The sequence below is a fragment of the Montipora foliosa genome, chromosome 10 (genome assembly GCF_036669935.1).
Source record: "Montipora foliosa isolate CH-2021 chromosome 10, ASM3666993v2, whole genome shotgun sequence".
NCBI lineage: Eukaryota > Metazoa > Cnidaria > Anthozoa > Scleractinia > Acroporidae > Montipora > Montipora foliosa.
Genome location: NC_090878.1, coordinates 3,808,541 through 3,827,700, shown reverse-complemented (window position 1 = coordinate 3,827,700; position 19,160 = coordinate 3,808,541). Strand labels below are relative to the sequence as shown.

The window sequence follows — 19,160 nt, the reverse complement described above, 5'->3', positions numbered from 1 at the left end:
AGAGTTGAAAGGAAGAGATATAGCATTCGTGAGCGATTGGCTTACAAAAAAGGTCTTTATTAAAACGACAGGAACCTACAACGATTGTTCTTTAGTAGCGTAAGTAATCCGACTGTAGGGTAGGGCATTTGAACACCATTTTGGCCCGAGGGGGCGGGAATTTGAACGATCCAATCTTCAAAAGTTCAAATTCCCGGGGGCGGAAAGGGATTCAAGAGGTGGTCGTTTTACTAGTAACCTTCAATTTGACGAATCGAGTATTTCATAGACTTAAGACTGGATCATTTGAAGGCGAAAAATCTAGAATGTGTTCGGACTTTAAAAGAGATGTATATAAAACCCTTGAGTGTTCCAGCGTATTCCTCAGGATCTGAGTTTCACCCCAAAGAATTAACTACATGTAACGTAAGTCCGAAAGTTTAAAACGATCGCTTTCTAATTTTTCTCATTCTTTAACGTCATTTCCCGATTTCTCTAATGGAGGCTATCTTGTCTGATTGATAATACTCTGTTGACCAGTCAAGCATCCTTGACAACATGTCACATTAGCATGCTGACATTTTTACAATATTTGCATTTGTTCCGCAGACCCTACAACAATTGAAGGACAAGTCAAAGAGAGAGAGTTTCAAACCATTCGATCGTAGTTTTCTGTTAAAGCGACAACCCACCGGTAAAGACGTCTTCCTAGGCGCAAGTCATCTGCACAGGGACCCGCTTTCGGACCACAGGGACATCGAAATACAGAAATTTTGGATCAAAGATTGTGATTTAAGCGGTAATTTCGAGAATTGTATGCGTAATTTGCGGATAGTTTGCATGATTTGGGGAAACAAACCGTAAGCTAATCCTGATCTTAATTGTAGTCGATGTTTCAATTGTTTAGCTTTCTTTTCGAAAGTATTGAAATAATTTAATATTGGCGGAAGCAAAATGCGATCATTCAATATAACCAACACGAACTAAGAGAACCCATCTGTCGTTCATAACCAACATATTTCCGAAATTATTCAATCGATAATTGGGGTCGTCGTTCACAAACCATAATACGTAGATTGGTTATTTGTTACAGAAATTTTTCAAAAAACATATTGGTATTTTATCAACAACAAGCATTGATTGCCAAAAATTATTTTCGTGGTTTGCTTTTTGTATCCTCTGCAAAATTATCGCTCACAAATGCGATCAGCAATTAGTTCTTGCTAACAATTTGTTTATTTTGTTCAAGGATAAAATCCTCTTTTCAGTTATTGCGTAGAAATACGTAAATTTTAAGCGGGCGCGAGATATGCGCGAAATCAACGATTGCTTTCAGATATGCCTATTTGGCATCTGCCATTTTTGCCGACTTAAATAGCTTCTTTAGGGATATTCTCATTCAATTTAAGTTTCCCGATTTTATGTTGGCCAATATTTAGAGGGAGTTAAATTTGGGATGTTTTAGTTCACGCCCATTCCTTTTTTTATAAGGTTAATTCTGTCCCCGGGCCAATAGCAAATTTTTTGTGACCTCAAAAGGGACTTGAAGCCTCAGTTCAAAATTGTTTCCAATTAGTCGAATATTCTTCACGGAAAGTGTAATATTTTCTTGTTAGCGTCATCTCAACGATACCGTCTCGTCAACGTATTGTAAACCATAGTCGGAGAAGTGTAAGCAGCATGTTTCTTCGTTGCAAATATTAAGCGAAGAAAAATAGATGGTTATTCAATGTTGCCAGTTGAGTTTTCGTATTCTTGCGCACTCATCGTGAACTGAGTTAAAAAGAACGTTCGTCTGTAAAGAAAATGTTGAATTTACTGGTAATGACGCCGCGGACTTGCTCGGTAAAGGAACTGTATTTGGGATGCGCTTCTGCAGATTCTTGTCAGCTAGACCTCTTAACATAGTTCAAGCAGTGCCGCTAGTCTAACTTCTTGGTCCAAGCAGAGTTACTACTCTAACTGCTAACTCTGGTTCAAAGAGACAAGCGTGCAGTATACTGCTCGCTAGAATGCCTAGGACGTTCTTCTATATTTTCAAAGGAACCTTTTACAGGAAAACTTTGAGCCCACACTGCCGGCCAACAGGGGCCCAGCATTTTAGGTGCTTTTGAACACCGGTTTGTCTGTGTTGTTGTGATGTTAGTGGACGTTGTAGCGTGATATCCAGTGCGAAACTCTAAGATTTATTAGGCTTTTAGTTTCCACGCTTGTTTTGTTTCGTGGTCGTTGAAGCGTGGCCCAGTGACGTAATGCCTGTTAGCGGGATTCCTAAATGCCAATTGTTGATCACACAATTCTATGGGAAAAGACATGGACGATCGGAGCTGGAATAAACTGGATTTATAGAGGCCTGCATGCAGTAACTTTTCATTAGTAGAAGTTTATTTACGTCATAATACTGCAGTGCTGCTTTAAGACTATTTCCCTCTTAACTTGCTCCTTTATTTCTATCTCACGGGAGGTAGAACATAAGCTCACAATTGACCAGCGCCCAGATGGCTTGAGTGGCTCAGTGGCAGAGCCTTGTACTGAGAGCAATCGCCAGGTCATATATTCAAGCCCTTTTTAATCCTGGAATGTTTACAGACTTCTTTGCAAGTTCTCGTCGAGCTGCTATCGTTATCGTGGTTATCAATGCAGCCACACGAAAAGCAACCACACCTCATAAAGAATGTTACTTAGGTATTATTGGAAACGTTTGTAAATGGCCAGCGCTCTACTGAAGAATTCAGAGCGTCAACGTTTGAAATGCATGCTGATTTCAATAAGCGTCACGAAGTGTCCCCTCGCAGAGTCAGCGTTTGCATTGAAGTGCATCCTTGCCTCATTTTTAAACGTGAAATTATCCTGAACGGGGCAATTAGAATTAGATGCCAACGATTGTGGTACAATGCTTGACGTGCAGTTTGCCCAAGTCACCATCGATCAATACAAAACTCAATTCACTCTCATGGCTTTGCATTCACCAACTTTTCATTTCACCGTTCACCGCATTTCATTTCAAGCAGTACGCAGGGCGTCTATCAGCCAACGTTTTACCGGGGTATCCTCGTATTGCTCCGTAGTGTACCACATAGGTTATAAGCTTGATTGATGTTCGGAGCACTTGGAGATTTTCCAAGTACACTTCTTTTTTCAAAAGAACGTCTAATTTGGGAGCTGAGGCTGGAAGTTCTCCAATCGCAGCAGGTGGAAACACCGCAGTGAACCAATCCATATTCGTAGCAGTTCCATGTAACTTGCTCAAAGCGCGGGAAAAATCGCGCGTGCAAGTCGCGATTGGTTGTGGGTTTCTGTTTCATTGGTTGATAAACTGGTGCGAGATTTTAAAAGCAATCACCAAGTGTAGTAATTGCAATCACGTTATTAGTTTCGACAATCATTTGAAAACTGCTCTATTGCGTTACATTTACCATGTCAACAGATTTTGGAGTGGCAATATCGGAGGACCACACAACGACAGATGTGTCGCAAAATACAAAACAACCCCAGTTTGACCAAGATCAAGTAGCCAACGAACTAAGTCACATCCAGTCGTTCACGAACACTTCAGCAATGTCATCAACTATTTCTTCAGACATTAATGGCAAAAGCAACGCGGAGATCAAACCAAAGGATTTGAATTCTGTTGACACAGAAAATAACAACGACGGTATTTTCAACATCTGTGGAAGCGAAGCATCGAGGGAGGAACAAGAAGCCCAGACGAGCTACGACAAAGACAAGGTGGAGAGAGTGATGGATCACGTCGTTTCGGTAAGTTGTATTTTGGAAAAAAAAATTGGTGTTTTCATAGTTGAAAACTGCTTTGTGAGTTTGTGCAAAGTAATTTCTGTTCCTATTTTGTATATTAGCTCCAGTATTCAGTATGCTAAGTGGCCGAATATGCGAAGACAATCTCGTGTAGAATTGATTTCATTTTTTTCAGGCTCTAACCTCCAGCGATTCTAGAACGTTCGTGAACTTCTTGTTATTTTTTGACGCTTTGTTTGGTTGAGTATATTACACTGTGACGGCGCGATGGTTGGCGCGGACTGTTCAGCCAGGTTTCCATGTAGACAGCTTTTATGTCTATTGTGGTGGTGCCTCCCAGAATCACTACCTTCACGCGTCGCGCTGTCTCTGCGTATGACGCAGCTGTATCAATATTAAATTAATGCTAGTGATGTAGTGTTGCACGAGGTGGCGCTATGATGGATTTCGAATTTTGTGACTCTAATCCCTTCTAAGGGGAGAGAAACTGAAAATGTCTCTGCTTCCTCGTACTTGTAAAACGGGGCCAAGATCCTGCTTTCATCTGGCGTCTTGGTACTTGTTCGACTTCTCCTTGTTCGGCGGCATCGGCGGCAAAAGGTCGCTTTCCACGCAAATCCCAATTTACCTCAACTTTTGAGGGTCTCGAATGTATGTCGTTTGACGTATGAGTATATTGGTCATCTACAAAAGCACTTATTTTTACCTATCATGCTTCATCTAATTGCAACGAAAGCTAGTAAGTTTTTATTGATTTTCTTGATCTTAAGGCTGTGTTTTGAGGAAAATCAATGTCGGTGCTCATGCACTCGGTTGTTGTTTACTTAAATCAAAACGTGTAAACTGCCTCAACCTTAAACACCAAACCTAGAATTGCCGTTTAAAGTCCTTGATACCCCTGGACGTAAAGATCTCTAATTATAACTGTACGGAAATTGCATTGAATCTTTATCTATTTCAGTTTTATACAAACTCTTGAAAAACGCAAAAAAACTGTTGTTCAAATTATCGTTGTTGATTCACCTTTGCAAACACTACTAGTCGTCGTTTGAAATATTTTAAAGTGTAGCACTTTGCGGTGTCCTCACTTATTGAGTTTCCTTGAACTATTTTTCTAAAGAGCAACGAGAGGATGAACACTAATGCCTACGCTAATGTTTGTCCTCAAGACAGCCATAACACTAACATTTCTAGGACGAGATAAAAGACATTTCAAATTGTGTTCATTAATTGCGTGATGCGGTATAATTATCTTCACATAATAGTTTACACTTGAAATTTGAAAAGCAAACGCCAAAAAAGTTATCCCAGAACAATGCAAATGTAAGAATATTGCACATCAGTATTGTATCAGACAAAGAACTTCTCTATGGACGGATATGTTTAAATGTTAGCCGACCCGTTCATTCAGTGGTTTTTAACTTCCACACAGAATGCTTTAAAATCGACAGGCTCGTGGCTTTTTTGTTTTAAGCAGTGTGGAACTTGAAGTTAATTTGAAATAACAACTGACGTGTGTTAGAAATGAATATTATTAAAGCTCACATACCTAATACCGCTTTTGCATCAAACCAATATGTGGAGGGTTGCTTTTGTAAAAGTATCAACATTGGTACGTGAGTTGACGTGCAGACTGGCCAAAGTATCACCCAGGCTACGCGTTACTAAGCGCATTTCCCTTTGCTTTAAAAAACGTTTTCAGTTTGTCGAGTTTTTAATTTTTGTGAGTCGCAGTTGTTCAACGTGGGTTTCTATGGAAACGAAAAAGAAGGCACACTGGCGTTTAAGACCGCCATGACGAATGCACCAATTACGGCACTCTGAATAGGAAAAAATGCACGTGCAGGAGAAAAATAACCCGTGCAAACGTGTAATTAAGTTGGGAAACATTTGGTTTTGACTCGGACCTAATTTTAAAATGGTTAAATCAATTCAAAACCAGAAATTAAAATGCAAACTCTGTTAAAGTCATAGTAAAGTATTATCACTTGACTGTGACTATTCAGCACTCATTTCCAGGAACACTCGTAATTAGATGCACGCCCAATTTTGATATCCAACACGAAGTGTCGCGTTGAGCCAGTCTATTTATTAAATTTTCGATCTCGGATATTGCATTTCTAGCTTAGAGGCCGGGTTGCTCGAAGCATGATTATCCCTAACCAGCATTAAATACCATGGAAACCTATGAGTTTTGATACCTCTTAACCAACGGTTAGCGCTAACTTGGCTTCGAGCAACTGGCTTCAGATTGGTTCACTCATTCTCGGTTGTAAGCTGATATTGTTCTTTTTCACTCACGTGATCAACAGCCATGTTTTTCTAATCACTTTTCAGCAATAAAAAAGGGGGGTCACCGAGTTAGTTTTTGAGACATGAGCAACTACATCCAAAATATATGGTATTTTTGCTGGGCTTTCCCGTTGCCAAGGTCACTTATTACATCACAATAATGATCACATCTTGTTTGGAAATAATCGTTGTTTCATATGGTACCATAAAATTGTTGTTACGTGATACAGTGTTGTAGCGTTATTCGATCTAAACAGTGTTCTAAGTGTTGAAACTCTTTCAAGCCTCCTTAAGGCTGCCCAATTACATTTTGTAGCTGTGTAAGTTTCAATTAAGGTTTATATACGATGCCTTATTGGCCATGTTGTTGCCCAGGCAATGAAACAGCGTCCATCTTGTCAAAACCCTCCCCACCCAGTTTTCACGTAAGTGGGTTTGTTGCCGTTTTAGTGCTCAAAATCGGCAGCGTTCGCCACCTGTCCCGCAAAAAACGCCGAAAAAGTAAACGCAGGAATGTATAACGGTGGTGTACCAAGGTGTTAACAGTCTCGCGCACTCGCGTTTGCGTGGATGGTGGCTTAACACGCATGGGCGGCTCGTTACTTTTCCCACACGTCTATTTCACTCGCTAACATTACATTCTTTTTTTTTGTCAGGAAAACAAGAACTACCTCTTTATGAATGGCTCATCTTTGGACAGTCCCCCTCATTCTGAAAACAGGACTGATGACGAAAAATCTAACTCTCTTTTAATAGCGGCTACAAAAGACTCTCGTATCGATCAATCCAAGAACGTCGGATTGGAAAAATCTGTTAATAATTCGGACCAACCAGGTAAGGACGTCGCCCCCGGACGTTCATCGACCTCTTTTGACATTCCTGTGGAGGGATTGGTGGAAGTTAACTCTGAATCTACGGTGCAGTCCTCAGCGGTTGCCTCAATGGCTGACGTCTCTGTTAAACTTGGAGATGACGAGGAATCATTCCAAAGCGAGAGCAGCTACTGTAATGGGTATGTGTTCCATTAGGAGTGTAATCAATGGAAAAGAAAATCAAGATAGATACCGAAACTGACGCTTTCTTGGGTTATGGGACATTTGCCATTGGATAAGATGAAAATTTATGAAAATTTGAGTAGTGTTGTCTGTTGCAATTCGCTCTTGTTTGGGATTCCTGGTGCCTAACTTAACCGAGTTTCCACCGCATATAACCTTTCCTTCTTTGGAATAGAATTACCTTCACATATGGCGTATTCACAGCATTTTCCACTGATGTTCACAGTATAAGCGCAAATTATTTCGAGCTGTTCTTGTGTCGTGTCTTCTCGTTTTGTTTTTTTTTTGTTACTGCCTGTCACGAGATTTTAAGTTTCATTATGAGTTTCAAAGTTCAATGTTGTTTGGATGCCAGCGGGTTCTCACACATTTTCTCATAGTGACTATGCCCTTTTTCTCTTAAACAAGCCTAAAAGGAAGCTAACATAGGACGAAAATTTTAGAGAGTATAAAACATGTTTTTCCATTCGGTTTCCGAAGCGAAAAGGGCTCTCATTGTTGAATCAGCTAATCACCAGGGCCCGGTTGTTCGAAAGCCGATTAACTTAATCCAGGATTAGCTTAAACTTTTGTTTCATGTTTTCAGCTTTTTGGTGAAAGTTTCTTTTGCTTATGTTGTTTTTCAAGATTTACTTCTTCTAATGTAAAGCTTTGCCAAATGTCAGCGTTGAAAAGCATTTGGGAGTAGAGAAATAAACTTCTTGGTTAATTTGTAATCTGGGATTAGCGTTAATCGGGTTTTGAACAACCGGGCCCAGGCCCCTGCAATGTTTCGTAAAGGATGGTTTGCACAAACGACACAAGCATTAGTACAAACAACAAACGCAAACTCAGACGAGAATCAACAACAAGAAAATCTGCGTATTATACTTGTGCTTATGCTTTTGCCAGTGCAAACCAACGCGAAAGACCTAGGGCTACGGAAATGCGGCCTCAGCCTACACCATTGGCTTAACGAGGGAAGCAAATTTTACTTCACCCACTAAAGAGTATTTTTCCGTAGACTGCGAATGGCAACAGAGAAACAACCAAATTTAAGGTTTTGACGAAAACGCGAGCATGCATCCGTAAATCTTTCATCTTCTATCTTAAAATGTTTACTTCAAAACTGTTTGCGCCAGTCTAGTTATTGAATGGTTCGCCTTTATTCTCTTAACGAGATGAAATAATCGCCGGAAGCTATAGATATCGCAAATTTGAATTTCGAAGTAACGTTCAGTTTGGCTGATCATTCCGATGTCGCCTACTTAAACTGTCTATTTTTCTCTCTAGTGCTAGGATCTCTCGAATACTAAGGAAAATCTTCTCACTTGAAACTTTCTATCGCAAGGATCAAGTACAACTGTCTTTCATGTTGGATAGAGAAGACATTAAGCGCTGGAATGACGCAACCTTTAGACATTTTTAGAAAAGAACGCGGTCACTAAAACACCTCGCGTTTGTAATCTTTTCGGGTCAAAGGGATTTCAGTTATGGTACTGTATCGAGTGTGAAAAAGTAGAATTTGGTATCAACTGGTCGATAAGATAAATTGACCAACACAAAGACAGCCGTTTTAAGGTTAAAATTGCAGCAACGAAAGAGACCAAAGAAATCTTCTTTAGAGCGAGTTTCAATCGAGTGTCGTAAAACCAAAACCAAAGTAATTACTTTGGCCAATCAAAAAGGACGGAGACAATCCAGTGAACCAATCAAAACTCGAAGTAATTTCACGTAGCCGACACAAAGCGCGGGAAAATGTGCACGCGCGAGCCACGATTGGTTTTGGTTTCACTTCTGATTGGTTGAAAAAATGGCGCGAGAACTTTGAACCAATCACTGAGTGAAGTAAATGCAAAACCAAAGCAATTCGCTTATTGCTTTCGACACTCAATTGAAAACCGCTCTAAAGAAGAAGCGGCCCCCATTCACGAACAAAATCGTCTGGTTTTGGACAGAGTAAAATCTATTTGTCTCACTTTCAGGATTGAAAGGGTCAATGCCATAATTCCGCGGAAGGCTAGAAACTAGACTGATATATTGGTATTTTCCTTAGATCCTAAAGACAATAGTTCCTTCTGACTTGAATGAATTTATCTTCCAGGGAGGCTCAACCACCTTTATCGCCAAGCAGTATGACACAGGAAGAGCTAATTCCTTTAGTTTTGGCGGAAAAGAAGAGAAAAGAGGAGGAGAGAGCAAAGCAGAGGGAATTTAATGAAGAACTGCAACGAAAAGCTCGTGAAGAAATGAAGAAACTTGATGAAGAGTCACAAAGAAACGCAGAACAGAGAAAGACGACATTTGAAGAGGAGAGAAGAAAGCTTGAATATCAAATGTCGCTGGCTCAAGAGGGACAGGAACAGAAGAAAGTGCCAGTAACAAGATTAGAAGCTGGAAGAATTATTGAGCGAGAATTGGAAGAACAGAGATTAAGAGAAGATTTAACACGCATTGAAATTGAGAGAATGAAAGAGAAGGAAAGAGTCGAACTCGCGAAACAGAAATTTAAGTCTGCGAAAAAGGATCAACATCCTTCAGCTTTTCAAAGCACAGATTTGATCCAAACACCGATTTTTGACGAGAAAGGTGATTATGTGGATAAGGGAGATATCCAAGGTGTTCGCATTTCCACTAAAAGAGGCAGTGTTGTTGATTTGATCGAAAGTGATGTTTCGTTTGAGTCGATCAAACCATCCGAAGAAAGTGTGTCTCATTCGGAGCCCTTTGAAATCTCGTCTCAACCGCAGGCAAAGCCGCAGTCGCAATCGCAGCCGCTCGCACAATCGCATCACCAGCCAGTAATCAGACGGGCGAAGGATGGAGGAAAACCGGCACTAAATCGTTTGACTGAAAAGCGGAAAAGCATTGTCGAGTTGGAAATCGAGCGACAGCGAGAAAGAGAAGAAGAGACAAGGAAGGAAGCGGAATTGGCGCGGCGTATTCATGCAAAACAACAGGGGGATGGCAAAAGTCTTGGCAAGATGAGCGAAGAAACGAAACTGAAGGACAAGAAGAGTTCGGTTAAGCCTCCGAGCGTGCAAAGGAAGACCGAAAAATTTGAAAAGAAGTCCGAAGAATTGAAAGCGAAGGAATTTCGTCATAAATCTAAACCTGAGAAGAGTGTTCCGTGTGTCAAGAACTCTGAACTGCAATCGCAGATTGAAGAAGAAACTATCAGTCAGTCTAAAATGGAAATGATAATGGCTACATCTTCAGTCGGAGGTGGGATTGATGCGGTAAAACAGCGAAACGAGAACGGAGCTGAGAGTTCTTTGAAGATAGATGAGACAGAAGCTGATGGAAAGAGAAGAGAAGAAAAAGAACTTTTTAGGCAAATGCAAGAAGAAGAACGTAGAAGACGAGAGGCGCAGAGACTAGATCTCGAGAGAATCAGAAAAGAAGTGGACCGAAAGGAAGCGGAGGAGCTAATGCGTGCAAAGGTGGCGAAGGAAGAGGAGAAGAAGAAGCAAAGAGATGTTGAGCGTAAGATGGCGGAAGAGCGAGAAAAAGACAAAGAGGAGATGGAAGAGATGCAAAAGCAGGACACGTTATCTCGGAGAACAGCGTTTGCAGCCCACAAATTGATTTTAGAGCAGCGTGTTTTGAAAGCGTTGGAAGAAAGCAGTCAGGAGAGTACTCTTGCAAAACGGCGCGCATCCAGTTTTGATGACCAAACGGATTTTCAATTGCAAGGCGACACTCGTTGTTCGGAAACTCCTGAAGGGTTCGATAGCGGTGGGGTTAAGCTAAGGAAATCAACTTTCGAAAAAAATGGAGGTACAAAGGAATCAAAAGAAGACATGCGGAAAAAGCGATTTTCGCTAAATCTTGATAGCGCTCGCCGTGGAATGAAAGAGCGCGTACCCTGTGCCATTGATGGAGTAGCTGTTAACGAATCGCAGGCCCAGGACATTAGAGGTGGAAAGAAAGTTTCGAATGAAGGCGGTTTCTTGAAGGCCAAAAGTATAGGTGATTTGTCTTTGAAAACAGACGGGAGAAATGACGATCTGGGCTCGCATCCGGTGTTGTATAAGGTTTCTTCCAATCGCGATGAAACTGATTCGGTGGACGGCGCATTGCCATCGATCTCCGATCGCAGAATTCAAAGAGAACTTGAGGAACAGCGCATGCGTGAAGCAACCGTGAAGCAGGAGGTTAAAGAAAGAGAAAAATGGCATCGACTGGAGGAAGAAAAAAAGAAAACGTCTGAGCCATCCGTGGCGTGCAAGAAGGAAATGAGCTTGAGTGACATCAGAAGAAATCCACTGCCTAATAAAATTCAGGTACTGAATAGCAGAACCCTTTAAAAAGATTGTACGATTCCTAAAGGTTTAGCAGTTTGTAATGTTTCTCCTGTTGCATTTTTCCTCATGTAACTGTAGTTAAACAGAATGGTGTAATAGTATTTTTTTTTTCTGCTTCTGAAAGGTAAAAAAGCCGCATCCTTCATCGAATCGAGATTCTCTCACTCATTCCATGGCTGCCCATTGGGAAACAATGTTGCATTCTGTCCCTAATGGAAACGAGGCAAAGTAAGTGGCTTACGAAGGAGAGAAGTGGCCTTGCACTTATCTGGACCATTTAAAGTGCCCCTATAAGGCGCGGTGCGCTCGACTCCGGATCGAGTGTTCCGGGTTCGGGTCCTGGCCGGAGACATTGTGTTGTGTTCTTGGGCAAGACACTTTACTCCCACGGTGCCTCTCTCCACCCAGGAGTATAAATGGGTACCGGCGAATTTAATGCTGGGGGTAACCCTGCGATGGACTGGCATCCCATCCAGGGGGGAGTAGAAATACTCCTAGTCGCTTCATGCTACAGAAACCGGAGATAAGCGCTGGCCTGATGGGCCTTCTAGGCTCGTAAGCAGACTTTACCTTTACCTTATAATAAAAAAAAATTGCTTCCTTTTTTTCTTCAGATTTTGAAAGTGTGTTTGCTTATCACCTGACTGTCAAAATTTTGAGCATTGATTTTTATCCAGAGGCCGTTTATTTTGATTGTAAGTTTTAGGATTTCACGAGCTAACCGATTGAACCTCAGAGGGTTGAATCCAGGGAAAAGTGACGTCAAAGACTCACTTGGTTAAAATTTCAGCATGTTAATACAGCTTATTATAAATGCAAAACGCGAGTTTAAAAGTATGAAAGCCCAAAACTCCTGTGCTGCATATTAATTCTATTAATTGATCCCAGGGATAACACAGACCAAAGGAAAAAGAGTGTGATCGAGGTAAGTTATTTTATGGTCTAAGTTAATCAAATGTGACTGTGAACTCGACTGAACTTGTTTTGCAAGGAATGATCTTCGCATTCGTGCGAGATACAGGGCGAAGTCCAAAGATGTCACCAAAGTCCATCCAGAAATGCTCTAATAATTGTGGTTACACACACCTTGGGTTTGGGGCCTTCCGGTGGGTAAATGTCTTGGGTTTGGTTCAGTTCAGGTTTCATGTTACCCTTGGAGATGCAGTAACGCAGTAAAAGACTCCCCTCAGGGTAAAATATAATTAGATATGAATTCACTGACGTTGCAAGTTAATTCTGCTTTATGGATTGGCTAAGCCACCTCAGTGAGCAGATAAACCGTACTTTTCAGTTCAGGAACTGTCATGGAAAGTTCTTTTGTACTTTTTGATGTATCCATGGAAATACCCTAGGGTAGTTTCGGTCTACGGAAAGCGGTTAGAAACAAAAACGTCCTTGCCCTTGGGCAAGCGCGATTTACCCATGGGGTAAAAGGGCTAGTGTAACCACAGCTAATGAAAAGTCACACCGACCCCCTGCTCTTCTGCCCAACTTCAACATTAGGGGCCCGTTTCTCGAAAGTCCCGAAAAGTTTTCGGGCCCGAAAAGGCAATTGTGAAACTGTCAACCGCTTGTTCTAGAGAGCAGATGTTTTGACATTTTTTCAAGGTAACAAAAAGCAAAATGATTGTGAAGTTTAGCGACTTAAATCCTCTCCGTTCTTGAGATACAGAGAGAATTGTGACACCCGAAAATGGCCCGTAAAGTTTCGGTACCTTCGAGAAACGGGCCCCAGGCTCGTGTTACATAATACAGACAATCGACGTCAGAAGGTGTCCCCTAAACTCTATTCATCAAGAAAAGATAGACAGCTGCATGTACTCTAGTCCAAAAATAATGCCAACCCTGCCACTTAAAATAGAGTGCTTTCACTCACGTGATCAGTACCCTTGTTTTTCCACCGAAACGAAAGAAAACGTTTGCATGCCAATAGAGCTTTCCCGAAGGATCAGTTGGGGACACCAACATGGCCGGCGTTCCATTGTTTAGGGACACCAACATGGCCCCCGTGACGTCACGTGAAAACACTCTATAGGTAGAATCAACGGGACACTTCGTGGTGGGTATCAAAATTAGGCATTCATCTAATTACTTGCACGCGTTTCTTTGAAGATTTTGTTAATGCTGGTGGTGGTGGTGGTGGTAGTAGTAGTAGTAGTAGTAGTAGTAGTAGTAGTGGTAGTGGTAGTGGCAGTGGCAGTGGCAGTGGCAGTGGCAGTGGCAGTGGCAGTGGCAGTGGCAGTGGCAGTGGTAGTGGTAGTGGTAGTAGTAGTAGTAGTAGACGAACTCCTTCTTCTCATTCCTTCGTTGTAGTTAGAGAAAGAAGAAGAAAGACGAAGAGAAGAAGAACTTCAAAAGGAGAGAGAAGTACTCTTGCTGGAACGTAAACACAAAGAAGAGGAGAACAGATTTCTGTTACAGGTAGTGTCTCAGTATTAACGATTCACTGACAACAAAACAGTGCACTTTAACTGATTTTTGCCATTTCCATTTTATCTAAAGAGCTGGTCATAATTTCAGAATGTTTAAGGGAACCTCCACTTCAACAAAAAAAAATAACTTTAAACGACAGGAAATAACCTTTACAGTCAAACCAGTGTATTTTTTTTTCAAAGAAAGCGTTTGAATTAGCCTTTTTTTTGTTTTCAATTTCGCGGGCGCCGCTATCTTGAATAGTCATGACGGTTAACTGTTGCCTTATTGTTATCAGACAAAAGCTTCTCTTGGGTCGGAACAATAAGGCAACCGCAAAACGTCACAATTATTCAAGATGGTGGCGCTCGCGAAATTTGGAGGTGAAAATAAGCGATTTTAAACTTCAGTTTTTCTGATATAAACACTTCTGTTAAAACAAATTTCGAACAAATTTGTATGGAAACGTAATTTCTTTCTGTTTAAACTTATTCCTTAGAGTGGAGGAGCCCTTTAAGGGATATGTTACTATTTTCGGGTTGGGGTGTTTACGTTATTTATAGACCCCACTTCTCGATCCATGGATTAACCACAATCCCCGAATTTTCTGGTTTGGAACAAGCCGACCAGAAGCCTTTATCTTTGGTACTCAACAGAAGGATGGCGGTCCGATTTGCAGTGTTTTACAGCCTTGTCGAGATCATTTGCGAAACGCGATCAAGACGGAGTGTAGGAAACTCAACGGCTGAATAAAAACAACGAGGCTTCTAAATTCAATACAATGCACTATTGTCCAGACGAGTTCTGTTTCCTTAGTATTAAAATGTGTAAGAATGTTCTCTTTGTTATTTCAGAGAAAACGTGAGCAAGAAGACGAAAGAAAAAGAAAGGAGAAAGAGGAAAAGGTTTGTTTCCTTTTAAGTGTATTTTCACAAATATAACTTCAACTTGAGGCCATTTTCGGACTTCTACTTCAATCTCTTCATAGGCAGTCTAACTGCTACTAGTAGGTAGTTCATGTGAGAATTATTTTCTATTATATGAAATGTAAAAACAGTTACCTCCAAAAAATGGAAAGTGAACTCCTACAGGACCCATAATGAATCAGCGTATCCTGCCCTTAGGCCAAATTAAACCGTTCCAGTCAAACCGTTGTATTCTAACGGTTCGACTGGAACGAGCATAGAAGGGAGGCTAAGACAGAGGCGTCTTTTTAGTTTGTATTTCCCTGCATTTTTCGCCATAGGCCGTTTTGGAAAATACCATAATACTCTTTGTTTGTTCCCCCAAATTCAGTTGCATAAGCATTGTTTCCAGTTTCTCTTGGGACTTAAAATGGTCCCACGAGAAGACAAAAACTATGCTTGGGGGGACAAACAAAGAGTATTATGGTATTTTCCCAAGTGGCCTTTTCTAGGCCCACACCAGTCCCATCGTGAGAACACAAAGTGGGGCTCAGAATTGCTAAACACTGAAATAGTTGGCAACCGCTTTTTCTTGAGAGAAATTACTATGATATTGTTGGAAAAGTGGGCTTTTTATCGGCATAGACATGTGACCGATGAATTCAACAAGAAAGCAAAGGATCATTCCTTCATTTCAGTTATTTTTCGCCGATCACAAAAGACTTGAAGAATTACGGAGAAAGGCTCGCATTTCCACTTACGTGCCGTGACACAAGTGTGAACGCTTGCGCCTTAAACCTTCTGAAGGTTTCTTTGAACCTTAGGTGCTGCGTTTCTCTGCAAATTTACGGGAGGGGAGAGATCTGCAGGTTTCTATGAGAAATATGTGAAGGTCCATATATTCATTTTATCTTCCTTGCAGGAAAAGCGTCAGCAGCGGACCTCAGCCATGAAATCATTGTTCGAGAAAATGGGAGGAAAGTGACATTTAGTGAACCACTTGCAACATTCTAGCCTTGGGCCGAGTAAAGGAATCAGTTTATTTTTAAAAGCAGAAATCCTTTTCACAATAGGTTGTAGTGACAAACAGTTGTACACTACAGCTAAATGTGAAATCATAATGATTGTCATGACTGTAATGACGCCGGCATACTCGCAGAAAATTCAGTTGAATGCTGAAGCTGTTGAATTCTAAAGCCTTACGTTGGCAATGTCTCTTTTCTCACCTTCACCTAAGTTAGTAGCTTGAATGATATTTAAGTCGTAATGTTTAAATTTCAGCTACACTACACATCAATAAGTTTATTTTGGCCAACTAAGGCCTCGCATGAATGGCGAACAGTAGCCTGCAGAGCAGGCGTTGTTTGGTAGGCGGACGCCTTTTCAAGTTCCAACTTTCTTAATGGGCCGCCATGCTGAATTTTAATATATCGAAAAAGGCCTTTTGGTTGGTTTGCCGACACCATGTGATTTGTCGAAAGGCCTCGTGGCTTTTACAATCGTTAATGATATCCCCGTCTTTGGCAGCGTCGTACTTTAATATTTCCCTGCATTTTTGGTATATTATTTTCATTCGTCTTTTGTGTGATACTATACTTTATTACCTGTGAGCATTTGTGCTTATTTAAAAGACTAACAAACGTGTTACCTCAACAAAGCAGTGAATAATATTGTAAGGAGCCTCCTTTTTGCTTTTGAAACTTCATAACGTTTTCAATTCACTTCAAAATTATTTTTGGCACAATATTCATTTACTTGATTACAGTGATGCTGTTTGTGTGTGTGAGTAACCTAATGTTTTTTATCAGAAGTAATGAGCTATATGATATTTGTGGCAAGTGTTAATTCTACACAATCGAAACATATTCTTTGAGTGTCATCACTGGCGTGTCTTGTTTTATCTACTTTTTGTTTACTTTCATTAATGAAAAAAAATCGAAGTAAAGAAATTTTCAGTTACATGAGCTAATTACAGGAAGAAACAAAATTAATCTTGACTTGCTTGCATACAATTTCCCGCGCAAAGTGAAACTTACAAGAACGTCCTCACACTGAAATGTGATTGGTTCTCTCCATTGTCTTGGCCTTTTTTATTGGATATTTGATTTGATATGGATTATTTGGTTTATGGATCCTGATTGAAACCCGCTCTAATGTCTGAAACCTCAGGCTCCTAATAAAAAGACTGGGTAGCAGACGTATTTCCGGTTGTCTACTAAGAGAAACGACAACCGGAAATATGTTCGTCAAGCGGACTACCTAATAAGGAACTATTTTAATAACGGCGCTTAATGCATTTAATTTTTAATGTTAAAACTACACACACTCAGCAACCGTTGAATATTTTCAAGAATAATATAGAACCATTTACGATTTTCGAAGCAGATGTTTTATTAGCTTAGAAATAAAGCTAAAATGAAATTTTAGCGTTAGCTCGTGTTGACAAATTGCCGCGTAAAATTTATCATATTGAGATATATATTAATTTAGCAATACTTTAAGTAATCTTTACCCACAGGGCTATAGTTGGGAACTATTTTTGTATATACGCGTTTGTACTGAAAAAGATGTTCGGTGTTAACCTCGCTGAATGAAATGAAGACATTTATTTTTCGATCTTGACTCGGCTTGGCTCGGCTCCCACGAGTCTCCTAGGACTCAGTGGTAGAGCATCCGAACTAGTAATCGGAAGGTCGTAGCTATAGGTTCGACTCCTGCAAGGGAGCACTCGGATGTTTTCCGAGTATCTCCGAGTCAACATCGAAAAATGAATGTCGTCATTTTATTTTTGGATACTATGGGAGACTTGTATTTGTTATCTAGCGAGTAAATATATTGCCTATTACACTGCGTTCATTTGTCAAGAATTACATCTGGTTCAGTTACATGCTGATTCTTCACTCTTACAAGAAGCAAAACGTGAGTTGTTTCAAGGAGAATGGGCTTCAACTTTCCAGAAGAAAGAACTTAATTATCGCCAATTTTCGTTTTTCAATTCTTCTTATCTTTTCCTGTAGCTCAGTGGTATGTCCGGGCGGTGCTCGGCCGATCGTGAGGTCAAATTTCAGCATACTCGGAATTTTTCCAACTCCTTTACGTTTATGATCAAACATTCTTTTTCAGAATTGCAATCTGCCAAAAGAGGTTTCCACTGAACAAATTTGAAGTGAGGTGTGTTTCCAAGAATTCAGTCCCGCATTTGTTAAAAATTTGTTGTGAGAGTGGGATTCCCTTTAACAATTGCATGTGACTGCTCTTCTTATTCTTATAGGAAATACTATACAAACTAGCTGAGATAACGGTGTTTTCATAGAGCGAGTTTCAATCGAGTGTCGTAAAACCAAAACCAAAGTAATTACTTTGGCCAATCAAAAAGGACGGAGACAATCCAGTAAATCAATCAAAACTCGAAGTAAATTACACGTAGCCGACACAAAGCGCGGGAAAATGTGCACGCGCAAGCCGCGATTGCTTTTGGTTTCACTTCTGATTGGTTGAAAAAGTGGCGCGAGAACTTTGAACCAATCACTGAGTGAAGTAATGCAAAACCAAACCAATTCGCTGATTACTTTCGACACTCAATTGAAAACCGCTCTATCGTTTTATAACGGGTGTCTTATGTAAGCTCAAAACTTTAACAGCTGTTTTTGACAATAAACGATAAGTGTTCCAAATAGATGGAGTTGTTATTGCTTTGGGTATGAGGTATTTAACCTTGTGGCACAGCAGAACTTCGTCATTGACAAGGTGATATCTCAAGGTTCTTTTCGAACTGGACACGGAAGTGGCGAGAGAAAAGAGAGTGCGCATGAATGGAGCATAGATGCGGTGACGTTAGTTCAAGTCTAAATCCAAATTCTTCTGTTCTCACCTCAGTATTTCTTGTTTGTGTTAGGACCTGATTTGTTGTTCAGCTCACTAAGTCAAGACTGCTTGGTTCGGTTATTTAGTTTTCACCGGAGCTCTCTGTCTTCACTAATTCCCTTCAGTCAACCCTGTATTTTCAGCATCACGTTTTTTTCCAGCGATAAGTATCATATTTCCCTTCCCTTGTTATGTTTGGCTTTTACCACAGAGGGCGTGGCAGGTGTTCTATAAATAAATGTACTCGAGAGAGGGTTGACTTCTAGACCAAGTATAGGAGATAAAGGCCTCCCTTGATGACCTCCTGGTTTTCATAATTTTTTTTTCAAGAAGCCATGCTGTCTTTTGTGCGTTCGAAAACCTGGAAATGTGATGTTAACTAAAAATGTTTTCCCCGTGCGCGAAGAAAGAGCCTTCACCAAAACAGTTGATATCCAAACTCTAGAGTCGTCCAATTCTCACCTAAACAGCAACGAGTAGAACTGGATTGGAACAACGCTGGGCTAAATGATAATTATCTTAGACAGTTTTGGTCCCTTTTTAAAAAAGAAATGGAACAAAATCACAAAACCATGGTTACGTTACGTTTGCCTACGTTTCCTCAATCTCGA

General features: G+C 40.6%; 1 protein-coding gene across 3 annotated transcripts in view; it reads left to right on the top strand.

Moving 5' to 3' along the window:
• The window catches only part of LOC137973068 (trichohyalin-like), a 29,327-nt gene extending 10,936 nt beyond the window's left edge, over nt 1–18,391 (top strand). For 2 of the 3 annotated variants that reach the window (XM_068819798.1, XM_068819799.1), the window contains exons 11-19: nt 589–778; nt 3,407–3,738; nt 6,684–7,039; nt 9,166–11,347; nt 11,493–11,596; nt 12,257–12,293; nt 13,682–13,789; nt 14,635–14,685; nt 15,608–18,391. In XM_068819798.1, the coding sequence (XP_068675899.1) occupies nt 589–778; nt 3,407–3,738; nt 6,684–7,039; nt 9,166–11,347; nt 11,493–11,596; nt 12,257–12,293; nt 13,682–13,789; nt 14,635–14,685; nt 15,608–15,670 (3,423 nt within the window). In that variant the 3' untranslated portion in view covers nt 15,671–18,391. Of the gene's footprint in view, nt 1–588; nt 779–3,406; nt 3,739–6,683; nt 7,040–9,165; nt 11,351–11,492; nt 11,597–12,256; nt 12,294–13,681; nt 13,790–14,634; nt 14,686–15,607 lie in introns of those variants that run through there. The other variant, XR_011117164.1, reaches the window with a different exon arrangement.
• Nucleotides 18,392–19,160: the final 769 nt, after the last annotated feature.